General features: G+C 30.7%; 1 protein-coding gene and 1 long non-coding RNA gene across 2 annotated transcripts; both read right to left on the bottom strand.

Annotated features, from left to right (window-relative positions):
* Nucleotides 1-4049: 4049 nt before the first annotated feature.
* On the bottom strand, nt 4050-10599 carry LOC105636603 (uncharacterized). Its single transcript, XM_012219921.4, has 3 exons — nt 10027-10599; nt 7217-8708; nt 4050-5416 (listed from the first exon to the last, which is right to left on the bottom strand). The coding sequence occupies exons 1-3, from the start codon at nt 10406-10408 to the stop codon at nt 4552-4554; spliced, it is 2739 nt and encodes a 912-aa protein (XP_012075311.1). The 5' UTR covers nt 10409-10599; the 3' UTR covers nt 4050-4551.
* Nucleotides 10600-14281: 3682 nt separating this feature from the next.
* LOC149497783 (uncharacterized) lies at nt 14282-17020 on the bottom strand. Its single transcript, XR_016320249.1, has 3 exons — nt 16437-17020; nt 15470-15535; nt 14282-14616 (listed from the first exon to the last, which is right to left on the bottom strand). It is a non-coding gene; the product is annotated as an uncharacterized LOC149497783 (long non-coding RNA).
* Between the last annotated feature and the right edge of the window lie 4604 nt (nt 17021-21624).

Genomic DNA, 21624 nt, shown 5'->3' with positions numbered 1-21624 from the left:
TATATTTTATTCATATGGTAAAATTTTAAGAACTGATTTATTTATTTTTAAATAGAATTAAGATATTATTGTTATTATGAATAGAGCATATATTAGTTTTTGATCTAAAATTTTTTTAATGATATTTATACCTCGAATATGCTCCTGAAGTAGCAATATCGAGAGAAAAGGATCTTTTAAATGTCCTAAAAGAGCAAGTATTTACCAAGAGGAATGGATTTAATGCATAATGTATTATTCCAAATATGTTCATTAAAATGGATATCATATAGAGATAATAATTGAAATAAATATGGTTATAAACCAGAAGTTTACAAATCCAAATACTTTATTATTTTTCATGATCGGTTGGACTATCCAATCAGTAATGATGCAGAAAAGAAAAATTTGTTCCTTATATGAATATTTAAAGAAGAACCAAAAGTTTCTTCAAGTCTAATGATTTTTTAACGCTTAGTTTTTTCTCAAAGCAGGTTAATTATTGAGCAAGTACCAAGTAAAGTTCAAATTGAACTACTTGCATTTTCTGAAATATATAAAGGGTAAATCGAGTACATGGATTATTTAAATATTTTATGGATACATCCAAAAGATATTAACATGATTATCAATTTGCAATATGAAGTTTGCAAATATTATCGTCAACTTGCAACCTGAAGTTTGCAAGATTATTTGTGTAAATAATTTAATTAAGTACATAATTTCCAGATTATGCTATCAATACAATTTATCTTGATAATGATAGTGAATTTACACATCAGACTTTTAATAATTATGATATGTATTAATTGAAATAATTTTAGGGCAACTCGTTGTTGCTTTTGTTTATATTCAAAAATGATTTAATATAATCATATGTTAAATGACTGTAATTAATTGCAAGCAATTATTACGAGAACAAAGCTCTCTATTCTTATAGAAGGACATTTTATTATATGTAGCAGTATTTACTCGCATTAGGCCAATAAATTATTATATGTTCTCCCTTTTATAATTAATTTTAGATCAAGAACTAAATATTACCTATTGATGAATTTTTAAATATGCGCTATATGTTCTAATTGCTCCAGTACAACATACTAAGATGGGTCCTCAAAAGGTGATTAAAAATATATGTCTGCTATGATCTATGATTAAATATTTAGAACTTTCAAATAAGCAAGTCATATATATCAATTTGCTAATTATTATGGATCTTGATATTAGAGAGAGAAAATTAACAGCTAGAAGAATAATTAGTTGAAAAAGAATTATTATTATTATATCTTGATCCTCATTCAGGGTAGTGTGATTTAAAAAAATTTAAAACATAATTCATTTATTGCAATTTAGTTGCCATATATATTTACTTATCCAGAAGGAGATAACTAAATCTTACATGCTAGCTGCAAATGCTACTGTTAGAATTAAAGTCCCTAAAGGACAAATTGCCTATACTAAATGAGTCTAAGGCCGCCTGAAGTGTGATAGACTAATCGGTTCCAAGTATAAAAATTGTAGAAAAAGAAAATGAGCAATTATTCAAGATGGTTAAACCGTAGAAGAGCAAACTGTGGAAAAAGTTCCTGAAATGAATAATAAGTTTCCAAAAAAAACACGCGGGTACCTGAAATCATAAAAAATAATGAGATCTCAATAAATTATGTCACATCTAGACAAAAGTTGAACCGATATAAAAAAAAAACATTGACGATATTTTATGTATAATATAGCATTTGATATTGTGAAAAAAATGAGGATCTTGAGTACTGTTTATTGGGAAACATAAACATAGAATTGATTGGCCAAAATAGAACGACGCATATGGTATTTAATTTACTTGAAAAGTAAATTTTGAAATTTTAATATTAGCATCAAGAGATGTCAAGCCAGTAAAATACAAATATATATTTGTTCGAAACTAAAATGGGGTCATGAGAAATAAAGTAAACTTGTTGCACAAGTTTTTTGCAAATAACTGGATTGATTATAAGGATTGATACGGATCCGCCGACACTCGACCATGGAGCTCAAGGGATTATGGAGAACAACATGGGAGATTCATTGGTGCTTCCTAAAGGGCCAATTATAAGAAATCATGCAAAGAGATATGGGGCAGCCATGTCCTTATATATTCAAGTCCAAATCATACAAGAGCATCATGATGGGGCATTTAACAAGTGTTGTGAGGAACTTGAAGGCATTCCTAGGCTTCTTATATTGTTGGTGGCATGTGAAGTTGGAGTGCTACAGTCGCACGGCCGTGCTACTGCGCACGCCCCAAACCGTGCAAGCTTCTGACTCTTTAAGGTGAGAAAAGTACGCCTGCTACAGTGCTCGTGCTACTGCGCACGCCCGTGCCAACTAGCACGCCCCAGACCATGCACTCTTCTAACTCTTTAAGTGGAGAAGAGCACGCTGTCCTACAGTGACTTTGCCAATTTGCTACGGTGACTGTGCTACAGTGACTTTCTGACTTGAAGGCTTGGAGAAGCACGCCCGTGCCAACTAGCATGCCCTAGACCGTGCAAGCCTCTGACTTGGAAATTAGAAGAAGCACGGCCGTGCCAATCAGCACGCCCCTGACCGTGCCAAACACTGACTTAGGCATGTTTTATGTGTTTTATGCTTTATTGAGCCTAGTTTCTTGTTTTAGTATAAATAACTTGTCTTCCATGTAAGAACACAACTTTGAGATATTGAAAAACTTCATTTGTTCAAGCTTTGCTTGTTCTCCTTTGCATAGAGTGATAGTGAGAGATTGCTTCCTCTAATTGAATCAAGAATTAAGGTAAACTTATCAACTCGTTTGTGGCGTTTATCTTGTTCTTTGCTTAATTATTGGTGTTACCGTTTCATTATAAACGTGGGGTGCTATAGAGTGTTTAATCTCGATTATTGGTGTTTCCGTTTCCTTATAAACGAGGGGTGCCATAGAGGCGAATTTTATCTCATTCCTTTGATTTCCGATCCGATCCGCGTCAAGGATAAATACTCTCATGTGGTAAATATAATTATAATTTGATATTTAATTAATCTGACAATTCATGTAAGCTCAAAATGCGTCTAATGAATTAGTGACTGCCTATTTATATGGCTAACTTTATGTAAGTATCTATATAAAAATCCTTGAAGGATATAAGTTGCTTGGAGTATAAAAATTAAATTCTTAAGAAATTTATTCAATTAAATTATATATAATTTTATATGGATCAATGGATAATGATATCCATAAAATGTTGAAAAATATTTGAAGGAAGCAAATCGAAACCTCGAGAAATATATTTATAATTGCTACATGGGTTAAAAAAACCTCAATATTCTATTGCGATAACTAATATTATTTTAATATATTTTAAATTTCATTAATATTGTACAGATTATAGATAGTCCACTATTAATTGTTTTTTTTTTTTTCAGTTTTCCAACGCGACGGCTCTTTCAAAATCAAATTAATTTTTCCAGAGCAAGCGGTTCTTGCCCAGTGAATTCAGATCTAAATTAACATTCAAATCCCTTAGTGGACAGGTGTTCGAGCAAGATCTCACCCTATTAAACAGCATTTCAAAATGAGTTGCATTTATTATTTAGTTAATAGAATGGGTTTGAATTGGTTGAACCCATCCGGGTTTGGTTACATGGTCATACCCACCCAATTGATTTACATGGTCAACCAAGTTTGACCAAATCTAGATATGATACTAACTCGAACAGACAATAATCAGTTATATATATATATATATATATATATATATATATATATATATATATATCCGTTGAATCCAATTTTCCAATTGGCATGATGGATCCATCATCCCCTAACAAAATCATATTCTAACATTTTAAGAATGGATAATTACAGATTTAGCATCTTTCAATCATCAAAATTAATAATATCTTAACAATTGAGCACATTTGCAGAATTTCTCACCAAAAAAAATCAAAATAACTTATTTTACCTCATTACTTTATTTATTTATTTAGATTGTTACCTTCTTTTTTTTATTATTTCTCTTTTTTCAAAATTGAATGAAAGAAAAGTATAATCAAATTGTTTTGTAAGACAAAAGTTGGAAATAAAAAGTAAAATCAATTTATGTTTTAATTTTTCAATAAAATAATCTAACCAAAAGGACTTCTAATAGAAAAGACATTATCCAACTATACTAAACTGATAAAAAAAAAAAAAATCCTAAATACTTGAATTAATATAGTAGAATTGGATCAGATATAATTCTAACAATCATTCCGAAGGTGTATGATATCCCATGTATAGATGTTGAGACTCACCTGACTTCTTCAAGCTACCCATTATGCCATCAATCAGCATGTTTGGGTTACTATCATCAGGGTCTGCAACAAAAGAATAGTCCCTTAGAGGTCATTGCTTTTAGCCATGGCTTCCTATAGGAGTGTTAGTCTTAGTGCCTCGTACAGATGGTTCAGATGACTGTAAACTATCTTTGGAACAACCAACCGTGCCTTGCCAATTGTCCGATTTTTACTTCCCATTGTCATCTTTCTTCTTGCCATAACATGAATCATCAGGAATTTAGAGTAATGAGCTAAACTTCATTTCTCATTCCAGACTTTGCTTGTGCTTCTGTCTGAGTCATAACTGAGGGGCTCTCTCTCTGAATCTGAAGAGTCATCATCAGACGAGGAAGACACGTACTGGGGAAAAGTGCATTTTCCTTCTGATTCTTTCCTGCTAGAATCTGCATTTTCAACAGGATCAGGTTCCTCCCATGTAGAATTCGATTCAGCATCCTTTGATGCATTAGACATCTCACTACCTGAAGTTACTGATGTATGAATAGTATTACTTTCTTGGATATTAGAAAGAGCACTATCCTGACTGGAACACTTGGGGACATTACTGGAAGGAATGATGTAATTAGACTCTATGTTCACCCCAGGCATAATCTGCAGCATGGACACCAACTTTCCATAACCAAGCTTTTGAACATCAAGATGATATCCATATTTCTCAAGGAACAGCTTTCTAAAGGACCCGATATTATATCCTTCTGGATAATCCTTCATTATCTCATTAACAAGCTTTTGACAGCGCCTTAATGTCTCAAGTCTAGACCTTTCCGAAGATTTTTTATAGCTAAAGGGTTGAGAAACTCCAGCATGAGAAATATTCTGAATTCTTATGGTTCTTCCATCTCCATCTCCTTCTGCTTGCCTCTTTGGTTTAGATTGTAATGGAGTGCTCAAAGATCTCAATCCAATTGAAGCATGTGAATCACTTGAGGAAGTGTTCTTTCCAACACACAGAGTGAGCTCAAAAGGAGAAGCCTCAGAGGGATATTCTTCCACCCACTTCTTCTCTGATATTAAGATATCAACCAATCGAAGGGCATCGGTTTCACTAATTGATCTACAAACCATAGGTCCATCCTTCAGCAGATTCCTTGCCATGTGTTTTCTGAAAAATCACAGATATAGAAAAAATTAACATATAGAATAGACTACAGCTGATAACATTTTTCCTCATATCAGAATTCTTCAAGTTATTATCTCAAATTTGAAATCAAGATGGAGCTTACTAAATTAGTGAAAAGTCAAAATAATAGAAGATGGAAATTGTGGATAACTGGACTGAAAATGAAAATGACAACTAGAAAATATTCCTATCTGGCTTACTTGAAAGTTTGCTTAACGTGCCAAGTCATGAATCCTCTCTAACAGCCCTGATAAACTTTCTAAAAGGCTTCAATTCATCTTGTCTACAGACTCTCTTCGCCTGCCTAACTTCTGACACTATAGAGGTCAATTATTCTCCCATGAACCAAAGTTCAGTGAGGCAAGGTCTATGCTTACTGCATAAGAACGTTCACTTCGTAAGAAGTTCAGATCAAATTATCTTTATCAAGTAGTAAAATCTAAAACATGAAAAAAGAAAGAACTATATAACAGTTTAAGAATAACAGAAAAAATCGGTCCTTTAACTTCATCATATTTGCAATGCGATCTTCAAACTTAAAGATTGCACTTGTCAATCCCTTCAACTTGTGAATTTCATTCTGCTATACCCTTCCATTAACCTCTTTGCATTTTCTCTTGCATGTATACACAATTATATCCTAAAAATCAGCCATATTTTTCAGCACATGGAGTTAATATTTTGGCAAACAAAATATGATAAGGGCTTAATATATAAAAAAAAAAGGAACTTTAGCATTTTTTGCATTTCTATCACGAACTTGCAATTCTGGCAATTTCATGAAGCAACTTTTTAATTTTTGTACAGAGGCCACTAATGTGGGATGCTTCGTGCACTGAGTCATCCTATTTTCGTATCACCCATCTAATCTCTGCAAAATCAAAACTTCAGCTAAAACACTTCATACTGAACTTGAGAGCTTAATTTTAGGTCAAACAACTAGTGTTTTTAAGTTCAGTTGAGCTCAAAATTCAGTGCTTGAGTTTTCCAAATTGACTGTTGCTTTTCGTATAAAATCAACAAAGTCATGTTTACTTGAGATTTGATTGATGATAGAGTTGCAAAGGGTAAAAGTTGATTCTTTGAAATTCCCAGAAACAATCATCTGTTATAGAACGCAAAAAGCACATAAAGTTCAAGCATTCTTGACATTAGGAGAAAATACACTAAATTTGACTGGTAGACCCTACCTCTACTTAGCAATGAAGCAACTTGTGCTACATAGAAGATACTGTGGAAGAACTAATACATGCCCCTCATTTTTAAAGTAAGTCCTTGAATTTATCTTTTGTACACACCAGAACAATTGGATGGATAACATAACAAGGATTATAATTACCAAATTTTTGCAAGTTGTAATGCTTTATGAACTTTTGGCACAAAAAATTTCAAAAATTTTTTGTGCCATTATATATTAAAAATGATGCAAGCTTAATGGATAAACTTAGACCTTTGGGACTCAGAGAAAATGAGAAAATAAAGATAATTTCTGCCAGTTTTTCAGCCTTAAAATTTGGAAATTTTGATACTTGAGAAATAGAAAAGTTAACTCAAAAATCTTGTAATTCCCAAAAGCAGAAAAAGTTTTCCGTGTACTTTTCATTCTACGGACTGTATCATGTTCGCTGGATTTTAATTTTGATCTTTGTTGATGAGAAAAAGTTGAAAAAATAGCAACCTTACTTAAGAAATAAACAGGCTGGACATCAGATGTAAACAAAAATAATAAAAAATAAAAAATAAAAATATAGAAAAACTTCAAAAAGCAGTAAAGTTGGGAACCTGGTCTTTGATTGTGATATAAGAAGTGATCCCCTCTGAGATTTAAAAAACGATTCCAAGTCTTTCCCAAAAGAATCTTCAGAAAAAATTTGAAGCTTTGCAGGATAACTGGTTGTGTGCTTGAGTTCTCCGCCAAGTTGATCAATTGATGAATTAGAGTCTGGAGTATTCGTCCCAAAACACCATGTCTTAATCAGGTCAAGTAAACCAAGACCTTTCCCAGATTTTTCACCATATGGTGCAGAACTCAAACTAGTTTCTTTTCCCAGAGTTGATTCACTATAGGATGAAGAACATGAAGAGCAAGGTACTTGACCATTTTCCTGACCTCGTGATTTCAGAATTTTTTTCTCTTCTCTTTTCTTTTCAAGGCTATCACCCAGAGTTCCAGATTTTTTGAGAGAATTCTCACTTTTCTTCACATTATTAACCCCAGTATTATGATATTCTTTTGGAATTTCTATCCTGGAACTATCATCATTATCGCCCAACAATTTTCTCCAGATTCTTTTAAGAAAACCCACTTCAGATATGGAATCTTGTTCCTTCAAAGACTGCAGATTATCTTTAGCTACCCGAACATCAGCCTCAGCCACATCCACAACCTTTTTACTAATCGAAGGAGGTTCTTCAATTTCATTTGGAGGCTGTTCAATATCCACTTCGAACTTCTCAACAAGAGGATGGGATTGTTGCACTTCTCCTTTAGGTCCTTCTGTATCTAGTTCACAAGATGCAGGCATTATTGATTTCCTGTCCTCAGCTCCAGAAATAGATATGTCCACACTGTTTGGCTTTAACAGCCTACTAGGTTGTTGGTTCCCATTGTTAGTAACAGGAAATATAGACAAGCATTGATTGCGTGGCTTAGGCTTTACAGCAATGCCACGTATTAGAAATTTCCCACCAGCAATGTGCTGAATCTTCAAAATGTTTGGCAAGGACAAGATAAAGTGGGTGAGCTTCTTATATCCATTTAATTCTTTATCCAAACCCAATTTACCTTTTCTTAATTCAGAATAAAGTTGAGGAATTGAGATTCCATTAGGGTACAACCTCAGCATATCACGGATCTGCTTCACAACTACTTTCTGAATTAGCCGAGTCTTGGTCTCTGAAATAACTTCAGTCAACTCCTCACCCTGTGAACATGGTCGCTCACCAAAAGAGAAGGGGTCTTTAAGAGGCAGCTTATAATGTCCATACCAAGAACCATAAGGACCATCAGGGGGTTGGTTAAAAACATTGGCAGTTAGGTTTTCCCCTTTCACCAAAGGGTCCCAGCGCCACATGATACTCGCTGCACTGCAAAGAACCCTGGAAGCAGTGGAGCTCGCAAGCAGTATATTGTAATTTTCCATCCTGAGTCGGTGCAAGACACTAGCAAAGTCTCCATCACTAGAAATTAAAAAAAGGTGGGCAGGTGGTGGATTTTGAGAAACCCAACACATTAGATCTACAAGAAGAGACCTATCAGCACTGTTCTTCCCTCCTGCATTGTGGAATATTTGCATGATGAGATAACAATGGGCATGCAATTAAAGTTAAGAGATATTGAGATACTTTATAATGTTCTTTCTTATGGAACTAATATTTCATATCATAATTTTGCAGATATTCAAAGGCAGCAAATATGTAAGAAAACTAAAATCTGAAAAAAAAAAAAAAAAAAAGAGACAAGTCATTATCTTGATTCGCATCCACAAAAGCATCTAATTCATGTCCCAGTAAAACATTACTTCAGAGAGATCACTTTCTTTTTCCAACAAAAATGATTAATAGCATTCTAATAAAGCTACTTTTCAATGCCAAACAAGGAAGGATATTCTTTAAAACTAAAATGAGTTCAATGCCAAAACGCTTTTCCAAATAGAATATGCAGGGATGACATGATCTTTCTTTCTCATCTTGATTGCAAATCTTTGGATTTCTTTTCCCTTTTTTCTTTTTTCAAACACACTTGCAAAACAGACAAGGCTTAAGAGATGTGAATATGTAAAAAGCTCAACAAAGTTAGTGAACATAGAAAATTTATAGGTAGCGAAGTCATCATGTTGCCAGCAACCAAGTGCCTGCAAGAAACTAAAATTTTACTGGGTTGCTTGCGCAAGAATAAATGAAAAGATATAGACTGATGAGTTCCCATCCTAATGGCAACAAGTTTGCACATTGGAAAGAAGTGGTGCCACTTTTGGAAGGAGAAATGAAAACAAATGGGAAGTTATTAACGATGTTAACAGAGGATTAAAAATGGACAAAGGAGAAAACTCAAGGAGTTGCTTGCACAAAATATAATGCAGTTCACAGATGATACTGCACGATCCGGCAAGTTCAAGAGCTGAAATGAATGTAGACTGAAGGAGACTTTCGTATACAAAAACAACTCAAATAATACACATTTTATTTACACCATAAAACATTAAAATAAACAACCAAGGATTAAAAGTAATCTGAGTCCCAATGAATTTTTATCGGTTTCAGTTATTCTAACCAATATCCAATACCAAAAAGTACGTTGTTGGAAGAATTCTAGTTAGCCATTCATACCTGACTTGGAGTTACATAGATAATATAACCATTTTTACAAATTACATCAATTTGAGCAATTTGAACCACTTCATTCAGAATATCTTCACCAAAAACCTATCGCATTTGCTCAATTAGCAACAAAAGTGTTTCCTTGCACTTAATTAACCATACTAAAAATCCAACAAATGATGAAAAACCATTTTTAGTTTCCTTTCGCCTCAATTACAAGTAAATAACTAATTAAAGAAAGAAAATTGAAACAAACAAAAAAGATAGCAAACCTTGAGGAATATGAGCGAGATTGATCCCAGTGGAACAAAGGGCCTCCTGCTTAGCCCTTGAAAGCTGGGACACATCCCCAAAAGCTGTGATCCGAATAGGGCCTTTAATCCCACTTGCCCTGATGGCTGCCGCAATCGAAGGACCCACCTTAAACGCATTAACATTGACAGGTAAATTACAGTTCTCAAAATCCCACCAGACAGAAACCCTGATATTTTTCGACTCCTTTTCGTATTCGTGCCGGAGGGAGTGGCAGCTGTATGGAGTAGTCGGCGAATACGTGTGGAAGTAAGAGCCGAGGATTGAGTAGGGAAACGTAGAAGATGGAGGAGATGAAGAGAGCAAGAGGTGGGTTTTCGAACATAACGGCTTTAGTTTCATGGTTTTGAAAAGTTGGGGTTTGAGGGAGACTGGGAAGTGGATTTTGTCTCATTTCGGGACCGAGCTCATGTGCTTGCCGCCTGCAGGACGGCGGGAGTTTTTTCAGGGAAGGTGAAAATGTAAAACCCTTCTCAGTCAAAGCACTTGAGCACGTGCAGTACACAAGGTCTTGAGAAATGATGTTCAGTTCAACGTTGTTGGTACCAGGCATGGCGGTTCATTGAACCGCCGGTTCTGGTTCATGAAACTTTAGGTTTATAATTTTTAAAATTTGAAAATATTAAATTGAAAATGATTTTTTAACTGTCAATTCTGGTTCGATTTTACTTCGGTCGGTTTCAATATAGTTTTGATAGATCTACAGTTTTGATTACGGTTTAGCGACATGTTTTTTTTTAGAAAAAACATATGTTTTAATGTTATATCTTTCTTCGAAAATATTAATATGAGATTAAAAAATATTAGTAAAGTTTATTTTAAATAAATTTTAGAATGCTTATAGTCATATAAGAATAAGATTAATTAATTTTACAAAATAATTAAATTAATTATCACTTTGTTTTGTTTAAATATTATTAATTAAATAAATTACAAGAAAATTTTGAAAAGTGCTTCAAAAGGATGTAATTTTAAACTTAGTAAACAATTTAAAAGGGTAAAAAAAAAGTTAAAAACAATAAGTTTAGATTAAATATTTCTCTTTTTTTTTACCATTTTACTTTTTAGATTTTTAACTTTAAAGTAAAGTGTATTTTTAAAAAAAAAATCTTAAATAAAATATATCATGTAGTGAAATATTATTGAGATTTTTAGAGGTGTATAAAATAGGCTAAGTGATTATCATTTTGAAAATAAAAATAGAAAATTTTCGGTTCAAACTGGATCAAAACCGTAAGTTAACCATCGATTTACTGCCAGTTCAGGTTCAGATTTTAACATTCATATAAACCTTAACCGACCCTTGAACCATCGATTTTGGTTCAAAACTTTGAACCAACGTTCCGTTCTGATTCCGGTTCATCTACAGTATGGTTCGGTTTTAATTCAAAATGAACCGGTAACTATGCCTAGTTGGTACTAATTATTTAATTTTTGTACAAATTTTTATTGATTTATATATATTAGTTTTTTTCCAACCTGCATTGCATGTTAACGATTGCTCGTTGCAAGTAAATATAACTTATATTATAAATGATTTTTTATTAATTTTTCTAAAAATTAAAATGTTATGAAGAATTTATATTAACTTAAATTATATATAATTTTTTATTAATTTTTCTAATAAATTAAAATGTTATGAAGAATTTATATTACTAAAAATCCAAAAGTATTAATAAAATAGAAAACAATATTCTATAAAATAAAAAAAAAAATTCTTAAAGTGAAGATTATTTGAACTTAATTTGTTACATTTTAAATTTATATTAACGATATTATATAATAGATAGATAGTTATTTTAATAATTAATATATTAGTCATTATTTTTAGCATAGTTTATAATTTTGATATTTTTTTTATTTTTTGCTAAAGTTTGTAAACGTATAATCAATTTTATGGTTATTTTTTTTTAGAAAAAAATTATTCTTTCAATATGGTATATGATTTGCTAATATAACATGTTATATTATAATTTATTTTTATATATATATTTTAGTGAGTTTTATTTTATTTTTATTTTGTATCAAACAACAAATTTTATAATATAAATATAATAAATTATATTTATTCTTTGTAATAACCATAACCAATCAAATTAAAGATTCAACAAAGGTAATAATAAAATATTTTATATTCTTACCATATTTAATATACTCTATATAATATAATATAATCAATCAAAATCAAACTACTTTTATTCTCTCAACCAATAAAATTAAAATTATTAGAGATATTATATTCATACCATGTTTAATAGATTTCTTATTTACTATATAATATAGTTTCTTAAATTTTCATTAGAATTTAGATTTAAATAGAATATATATATATATATATATATATATATATATATATATATATATATATATATATATATATATATATATGTTTTTTTTTATTAGCACATCTTATTAAAGGATTCATATCCATTCTTTCTTTTATGGTACAAAATCTAAAATCTAAATCTCCTTTTTCTTTTTCTATGTTTAGTTAATTTAATAGTTGATCTTTTAATTGTTTTAATTAAGTTATTGTGCATGAATGTTATATATTATTTATAAGAAATCAAATTAGAAATTTCATTAAGTGGAATCCATATACAGATATATGATACAAATCAATATATTTTTATATTTTTGTATAGAAAGTATAATAATAAACCACCTACATAAAAAATAAAAAAACACAAGTTTGATTTGAAGTATCTGATTTAGTTGACAGAACTTAATACTTATGCTATAGGCGATCGCTTGCCTTAGGTGGCTATTTATAGTCATTGTTCGACTTTATAGTCTTTCTACAAGCCCAAACTGATTATCTTTAAATTTTCTTCCTTCTACTAGAAAATAGATTTGCACTTTTTTCTGCATAACTGTCCAAATAACAACATACCATAAACAAAATCACTATAATTGTGACAATAATAACTCAGAACTAAATCCCAAAATATGGACAATAATAAATTTTAATATTTGGACAATGATAACTCAAATCTGAAGAGGAAAAAAGAGTGACTACCGATAAGCGCTCACCAGTGGCTACCCGTGAAAAAAGAAAAAGAGCTTCTAAAGTTTGAGAAAGAGAGATATATTATTTATAATTGTTAATACTGAATTGTGATTACAATTTTATATATATATATATATATATATATATATGCACACCAAGGCATATGTATATAAAGTGTACGTCTGTGTGTGTATTATATATATATATATATATATATATATTCAATTTTTTTGATATTTTAAGGTTACCAATAGAAGTGTTATATAATATTAAGGGTGTTTGGAGGATATATTTTATTAATTTATTTAAAATTATAAAGCAAAAAATAAATAAATAAACATTGAAAATAAATAGACATTAAATAAATATAAAATGAAAATAAAATAACAGGTGAGAAAATTTTTTCAAAATGAGAATTAGATTTGACTTGGCTTATTACATTTTGAAATTTTATTATCAAATAATATATATTATAGATAGATAATGATTATCGTTTGTAATTTTGATTTTTTCTTTTTATTTTTTGCTAAACTCTATGACCATATAATTAACTGTATGATTATGTTTTTTAGAAAATGTCTTTTAATGTACTATATAGTTTGCTAATATAATATTTTATATCATAATTTTATATTTTATATTTTATATATATTTCTAATAAATTTTATTTTCTTTTTGATATGAAACAATAAATTTTATAATATATTCTTTGATAAATAATTTCATCTATTTTATTGCCTAAAAAATAACATAGAAAATTATATTATATATTAAATATTATAAGAATATAAGAATCTAATTTAATTTATTTTTAATATTTATTTAATTAAATAATCTAAATTTTTGTTCAAATTAAAATAGACTATTTTAAATAGAATTGTGGTTCAAGGAATTTACTATGTCAAAAGTTAAGTTATTTTTTTCCAATTTTTGGTTTTTATCAATTTTATTATTTTATATTATGATTAAGGTATGCTACTTTAATTTTTTTTAAACTTAACTAAAGTAGAGCAGCATTAAACTGTCATATATATACCCGTATAATAAACATACACGTATAATATATATTTGTCACGATCCGTTTCCGTGGGCCGAACCGGCACTAGGGTCTAAGTAAGCTTAAGGCCCCCGAGGCCCGTAGTAAGCCTAAATTATTCAATCTGTCTACATGATTCTCCTAATTTCAACAAAACAATAAGCCCATATGACTTAAGATATAAGTTTTATAAAATTTTCAAACATCTGGCCCAATATCAAATAATACATAAAATTTAACCAGGGCCTATTCACAATAACTCATAATCACAATAAGGGCTTACTAGTTTACCTACAGTTAATTACACAATAATTAATTTATAGCGTAGTGCTAACAATAAGGCCCAATTTAAATACACAACCCTATAACTGCGGAGTCCAAAAAAAATCTGATAACAGAATAATTTATACATTCAAAATTAAATATCAACAATATAAAGTTTACATTTGTAACTCTGCGGAGAAGATTTGCAGAGCTTCAGTTGAATCAGCTGCTTCCTAGTACCTGGGAGGTTTTTTGGGCGGGGGGTGAGTTTTGCAATTCAGCGAATAATAATAAATAATATACATCACAAACAGTCACACAAATGCACCCTAGAATACTGAATGTACACACAACAGTCAATCATATGGCATCATATCAGCACCCACAAACAATATCACCTTCAAATAATCACATCACGTGGAAATTAGTCAGTGGAGTCACCGAACCCCCGATGAGCCGTCCTCCCACATGGCTCATCCTCTCACGTGTGCACCAGGGAGCCGATCCCCCATACTGGCCGACCGGTCTAATCCTCACTTGACCAGCCCTCTCATTGTTTTTCCATTCTCTCTTTTCTTTTCCATACCAACAGGAGGTAACCCGGTCGTCTCCATCAAATCTAGATCATCAGGCGCTCACAACAGGAGGCCACCCTGCGGGCTGCGATCAAATCTAGATTATCAGGTGCGCCCAATAAAGAAACCAACCTGTGGTTTTCCATATCACACAGATCATAGCAGTAGGTGCACACGGGGGCGCCGATCTCCCATTTACCCGGCCAAATTTCATATCATATTCAGGATCCATATCACATATACCATTCTCACAAACCCATGGTGACCCACTTCATCCCAATTCCACACAAACAAATCACAGCATAGCCACAGCACAAATAATCAGACAATTCATTCATCATAATACACCAATTTCATCCAAATGCACAATTATATATAAGTATAATTATAGTAATCATAACATAATATATATGATAAAATACTTATAATATATTGTAAATATATAAATAAAAATATAAGGTTTATAAATAAATGTTATGCAAATGCAATGTTGATATGCATTATTTATTATTACTCACTGTGATGGAGAGCGAAATTCTAGCTTTGATGTTGTCCTGGAGGAGCACTAGATGGACCCGGGCGATCTAAGCAAAGTAAGAATGATATAAAAAGAAATAACTCTATCAGACAAAATATTACTTTACCCTTCTAATATTTTTATTTTATATTATAAATTTTTCTACGTAATTTAATCTCGATATTTAATTTCTTTTCTGTAATAAATTTTTATTTCTCTATCTAACTTTATTTCATTTATTTTCTTCTGAAATCTATTTTATTTCCTACAGAAATCTATTTTCTTTTCTACCGAAATTTATTTTATTTTCTACCGAAATTTCGGTAGCATCTCCCCTAAAAATTGGACTATCTACCTGTTAAAATATCAACAATATATCAATAATTCCAAACCACACAGCTCATCCATCGGGCAATCAATCAATTCAATTTTTCCCATCCTCCATCCGAATAACAATATCAACATTACATTCAACCTTAACATCACCCTACATCCATAATTTATAAATTAAAATTACATAAAATATAATCTACCTTCAATCTACACTTAAATTCCATAAATTTTATTATTACCAAAATTTCCTAATAAATCATTTAATACTGAATTTAATTTTAACTAACTATTATTTTTATTAATCAATAATTACTTCATATTAATTAATCAATAACTATTTTGAATTCATTTTAAACTAACTAAATAACTAAAATTACTAACTAAATATTTTATTTATCAATAAATTAATACTATTTAAATTAATTTAATTACTTAAGTAATTAAACTAATCAGTAGATCTAGCCAAATTAAATTAATTTAACTAATCAAAATTGCTAAATTAAATTAATTACTCAAGATTACTAAAATCAATTCTTAAAATCAAATTAATCAACTAAAATTATTAGAATTAAACTAACTAAAATCATTAATGAAATTAAATTAATTAACGAAAATGTAGTTAAATTAATTTATACCCCAAATATATTTTTTGTCGAATTTTTGCTAGATCGGAAATTTGCTCGTGTCGGATCGGAGAGCAGTGGCTGTTGGTGGTCGGAGGCGTGCTGGAGCGGCGGCTAGGCGGTGGCGATGGCGCGACGAGCTGCGTGCGGTGGCTCTCAGTGGTCGATCGCCTCTGCTGGAGCGGCTGGAATTCCTGGGCAGTGATGCAAACGCAGGTGCAGGAAAGAAAAGAAAAGAAAAGAAAAGAAAAGAAAGGAAGAAGAAGAAGAAGAAGAAGAAGAAGAAGAGAGGAGGCGCTGCTTTGATGGTGAGGAGCAGAGGTGCAGCGCTGGAGAAGAAGAAGAAGAAGAAGAGAGGAGGCGCTGCTTTGATGATGAGGAGTAGAGGTGCAGCGCTGGAGATAAAAAAAAGGAAAGGGAATTTTCTAGATGGTTTGGGTCGAACCGATTCGATTCGGTTCGATTCGACCCAATTCTTTGATTTTCGATTGGTTTTCGGCTTTTTCAATCGGTTTTCGGTTCGGTTTCTCACAGTGTTCGCATTAAAATATTGAAATAAATTTCCAGACTGTCGGTTTATTAAATTTAATTGGAAAATCTTTGAAAATAAAAATTCGGATTGTTTCAGTCTTCCCTCTTAAAAAAATTCGTCCTCGAATTTTGAAAATAACAATAAACTAGGATACAATAATTGTTTACGACAATGGTGGTTATGCTTCTCACATAAAGTTGCAAGTTCGTTAGTCAGAGTGGTGAATCTAATTTTTTTCTTAAATTTATTAATTAAGACAAACCAATGAACAGACCAGGGAAGAAAATCTAATTTATAGAGAGGGTAAGATGATTATAAGATAAATCCATCCCTAAAGTTATCTACCTTATCACCATAGTTAATTTAAACGTAAATTATACTATGTCTACAAGTTGTCCCCTCAAGTCAAATATTCATAACTTAAAGCACAGATTCGACACTAATATTCACCTTTACACGTAAGAATTTCATTCACTTATAACATCTGCTCAAGTAAGGGTTATTGATCTCATTACCTCTATATCATGTGTCCTTACATTGATGTATCGTCATTTATTCTCTCACTAGCTATCATAGGCAATGATCATCACTCCATAAGAAACTCATACACCAACTCAGTATGTAATCTTACTGATATAAGAATCCACATATTCAATCAAATTTATTACTATTCCAATTTGGACTCCTTATTTTAAAATTCAAAACCTACATGCCGACTCAATCCATTTTGCATCAATTCCAATTCCATATATTTGCCCTCATAATCATTGAAGTTGTTCATAACTAAATAAGATGATTGCTGCCAACTCAAGAAAGTTTTCGATTATTATCAAATTCTGCCATTAAGTGCTATTTGAATCATTTCCAATTAAAGAGAACAAATTCTTGCCACTACTACAAGCTTATTTCAAATAGAATCAAGACATTTCTCTAGCTAAGTGCTATCAACTGATAGGATATACTGACTTCTATCCCAATCTCATCACATATTTATCAACTTAACTATTTTCCAACAAAAGATATAAAATTTATTCTCAATTCCTACTAATAAGAATTCTCATAAAAACAAATAATACATCGACTATATAGAGAAAATTTCAATTCACAATCAAGTCTCTATTTTAGTTATTAACCTCTCTATCCTTCTTCCCGAATTATCATATCATACCATTTCTTAACTAATTATGACAACAACTTATGCAACTAGCCAAATTAGTTGTTGCCATGCCGGATAATTCTTAATTTATTTTCTAAGATTCGCAAACACAGTTCTATTATACTCCATTCCATCATGAAATCCAGTCTACATTTTTTTTTTACAAGCTTAATCAAGATGTAAAATTTTCCAAACCGTAATTTATATCCAATTTACCTAGGTCTACGTATCCAGAAATCCTAAACAAGTAGTGCCTTTTGCTCTAGCTAAGTATGAGATTAAGGATATTAAACCTATAATCTAATTCCTGATTACACTATGTCCATTGTTTTATGTTTATTCTTAATCCCATGAATTCTTAAAGAATATTCAGATAATAATATCATAGGGTTATTCCTTTTCTCCAAGTCTATCATAATGTCTATCACCTCCAAAAATTGTAAAATTTATACCTAATACGATCTAGGAAGATTTTCAACCTTAATTATGTTCTCTCTATATTCTTTACTCCAAACAAGGTTAATACCTCATTGAATTCTTCAAAATGGACCTAACAAATTAAGTAGTCTCTTAAGCCACAAGATATGTCACATCTGCCATTTATAACACAATTATATTCATTCAATCATAATTGCCACCAATTACTAAGAACTTCAGAATAGCTTTACATTGACTCCAATCATATCTTAATGACTCTCATCCTAATTGATATCTCAATAATTCCAAGAGCAATTTTAAATTAATAAATCACCAAATTAACACATTTAAGTTAGCCATCAAGTATAGATAAGATATACTCTTAGATCGTCTTGTTAGCACATCCACTAATCTTAAACTCTATATTTTCAATCTTTAAATACTCGCGTGTATACTTCTCACTAAATTAGCTAAAATTATTCCAAACCTACTTGTTTGCTCTTACACAAATTTTCAATATCCCAAACAAATAGTAAATTAAAACAGCTAGCTTACTAATAAATGAAAATACTCTAATTACCTTTACGTTCTACTAAGGACATAAATATAATTTTCCTTCTTTATCCAATAAAACAAGTAACTTGCAAAAGTTGCACTAATTAATAGAATTTCCTTATTTTAATTGCTTTACATCAAGAGATTAAATTTATTCACATTCGTTGTCATCTCAAACTAAGCCCCATAATCCTTTATCAACTCTTATTCCCAATCATTACTATTTTCCAACTAGATGCTATCAAATTATATAAGTCAAAATTTTCTTATCTCTCTCTCCAGTAGAAAGTCTATCTTTCTTTTTGAATATAAGTACTAAGTTCTTTCATCATCGGGATTATAATCCTTAAATCATTTATCTATTTGTATATCACCAGACATTCAATAACTTCCTACCTTTGATCTCTTTTTAGAATATGAATTTACTATATATGAACTACAAAATTCTCGAAACTCACCTTGCAAGGACCCGATTAACTCACCTCATAAAGTTGGTTATAACATTATCAATTATTTGTTTAATATTTTATTAGAGTTAGCACCGATAGTGATAAATTATTTTAAACCTCAAAGCGATTTTCCTACCTTCAATAGTGTACATGTTCCATCATTCTACCTTTAATAATATTTCACTTCTTTTTGTCTAACTACATATTCTTAATTACTTATTCTAAAGCATCTTTTAACTTTCTAAATTTTCATAAATTTTAAATTTATTTACAGCATAAAATTACTATTTATGATCATTTAAATTCTTAATATCCACCTTATCTCTATTTTTTTTTTCATCAATATAACAAGAAACTTTACAATTATACAAATATTATTCTTCTTCAAATTATATTCTAATTATCATTTTCTAATATAATTATCACCCAACATAATAGCGTTCCAATCCCAAGTCCACTAGTTTCCTCTATTATCTTTTACTTTCATTTTATCATACTAGATCCATAAACTTAGTCTGGCTTATTAAACATCCTACATATACTAGGGTCTTACTTATGTCCCGTCTAATACACTCATGAATTCCCAAAATATAGAAGTCTTTATCTTAAAGCTGCTGAGGTATCACTATTTCTATTTTTATCAAATCTTATTACCCATAATCCCTAATTTATTAAACCTCTAATTACTGACTATCCTCATTTAAATCATATTAATTTATACCCTTCACGTTTCTGTAATTGATTCTTTTCTTAATATCCAAACAATAACAGGACTAGATCCATCCTTACTTATCTAATTCATTAGTATTATATCAATTCAATAATTGGACAATTATCTCTCCATGTCCAATGTCATTCATCAATACACTTAATCATCATAGCCCACTATTTACATAACATGAGTACCTTAATTCCCTTATGGAGTCATTAAATAATCAGATCATAGAATCTCCCATTAAACAAAAATCTTTGTTTGTAATTCACATACCATCGAGTGTGCAACAATTATTTTAAATATCAAAAGGCTAAATACCATTAGATTTAATTCTTACTTGTACCATATTAAACCATAAGATGCCACAATCCACACAATATCCATTACTAAATGCATACAGAGTAGAGTAATTTGTCTCTTACTACGGATCACAATTTACTTTTCTTATAACCACAATAATTTATATTATTCCCTATATTCATACACTTGAAAAGAAATAGCTGATGAATGCTACAATACACTTTACTCCACCAAACAGTAATTACTTCTCATAATTAAAAATCACTTGGTATAATAATTCCACCAATATTATTCTTTATGAAAAATACTCATCACCAATTATTATAGCAAATCACACCAAATCCTTCAATATTTAAACCTTATAAAAATCAGTTATGTACTTATACTTGCACCAATTAATATTCAATCCAGAAAAAAAATATTTATCTCAATAATTATAATAAATTCCACCAACCAACATCAGGTAAATTTCATCAAATACATATACTGATTCAATACTCTATTTAAATAGATTCTAATGTCCTAAAATCCGAATCATTTAGTTCTCTTGTTAAATAATTAGCAACTCATTCTCAATTCCGCAAGCACACCTATACACACATTCATGCATTTTTAAATATGTATTCCACATTCAACACATATTAAATAAAAATAGCACACTTACAGTATTTGACTTCAACTTATTAATCATATGTAACTTATCTTCTTACATACTTAAATTATATATGAATATTATTTATTCCATAGAGGGATTTTTTTTTTATATATATCATCCCCTTAGCATCAGTAACCAAATCACATCTCTAAAGAACAAGGATACAAATTTAATTATACTAAACAACTTGACTTTAACCTAACTGCGAATAACGCTGAAGGGGAAAGCAAGGAAGACAATGTCAAGACATGACAGGAATTACTCCGCAGTTACATCTAGACTTATGAACTTATGCTCTGATACCACCTTTGTCACGACCCGTTTCCGTGGGCCGGACCGGCACTAGGGCCTAGGTAAGCTTAAGGCCCCCGAGGCCCGTAGTAAGCCTAAATTATTCAATCTGTCTACATGATTCTCCTAA

The sequence above is a fragment of the Jatropha curcas genome, chromosome 3 (genome assembly GCF_041381405.1).
Source record: "Jatropha curcas cultivar XTBG-Jc1 chromosome 3, XTBG_Jcur_1.0, whole genome shotgun sequence".
Classification (NCBI taxonomy): domain Eukaryota; kingdom Viridiplantae; phylum Streptophyta; class Magnoliopsida; order Malpighiales; family Euphorbiaceae; genus Jatropha; species Jatropha curcas.
The sequence above is the reverse complement of the archived record's forward strand: the minus strand, read 5'-3'. Positions and strand labels throughout refer to the sequence as shown.

Bases quoted from the DNA above. Each gene is read 5' to 3' on its own strand.
- LOC105636603 (XM_012219921.4), bottom strand. From the start codon at position 10,408: ATGAAACTAAAGCCGTTATGTTCGAAAACCCACCTCTTGCTCTCTTCA. The intron at 8,709-10,026 runs GTTTGCTATCTT...TCCACAATGCAG, and splicing joins TCTCGCTCATATTCCTCAAG to GAGGGAAGAACAGTGCTGAT. The intron at 5,417-7,216 runs GTTCCCAACTTT...GTGATTTTTCAG, and splicing joins ATATCACAATCAAAGACCAG to AAAACACATGGCAAGGAATC.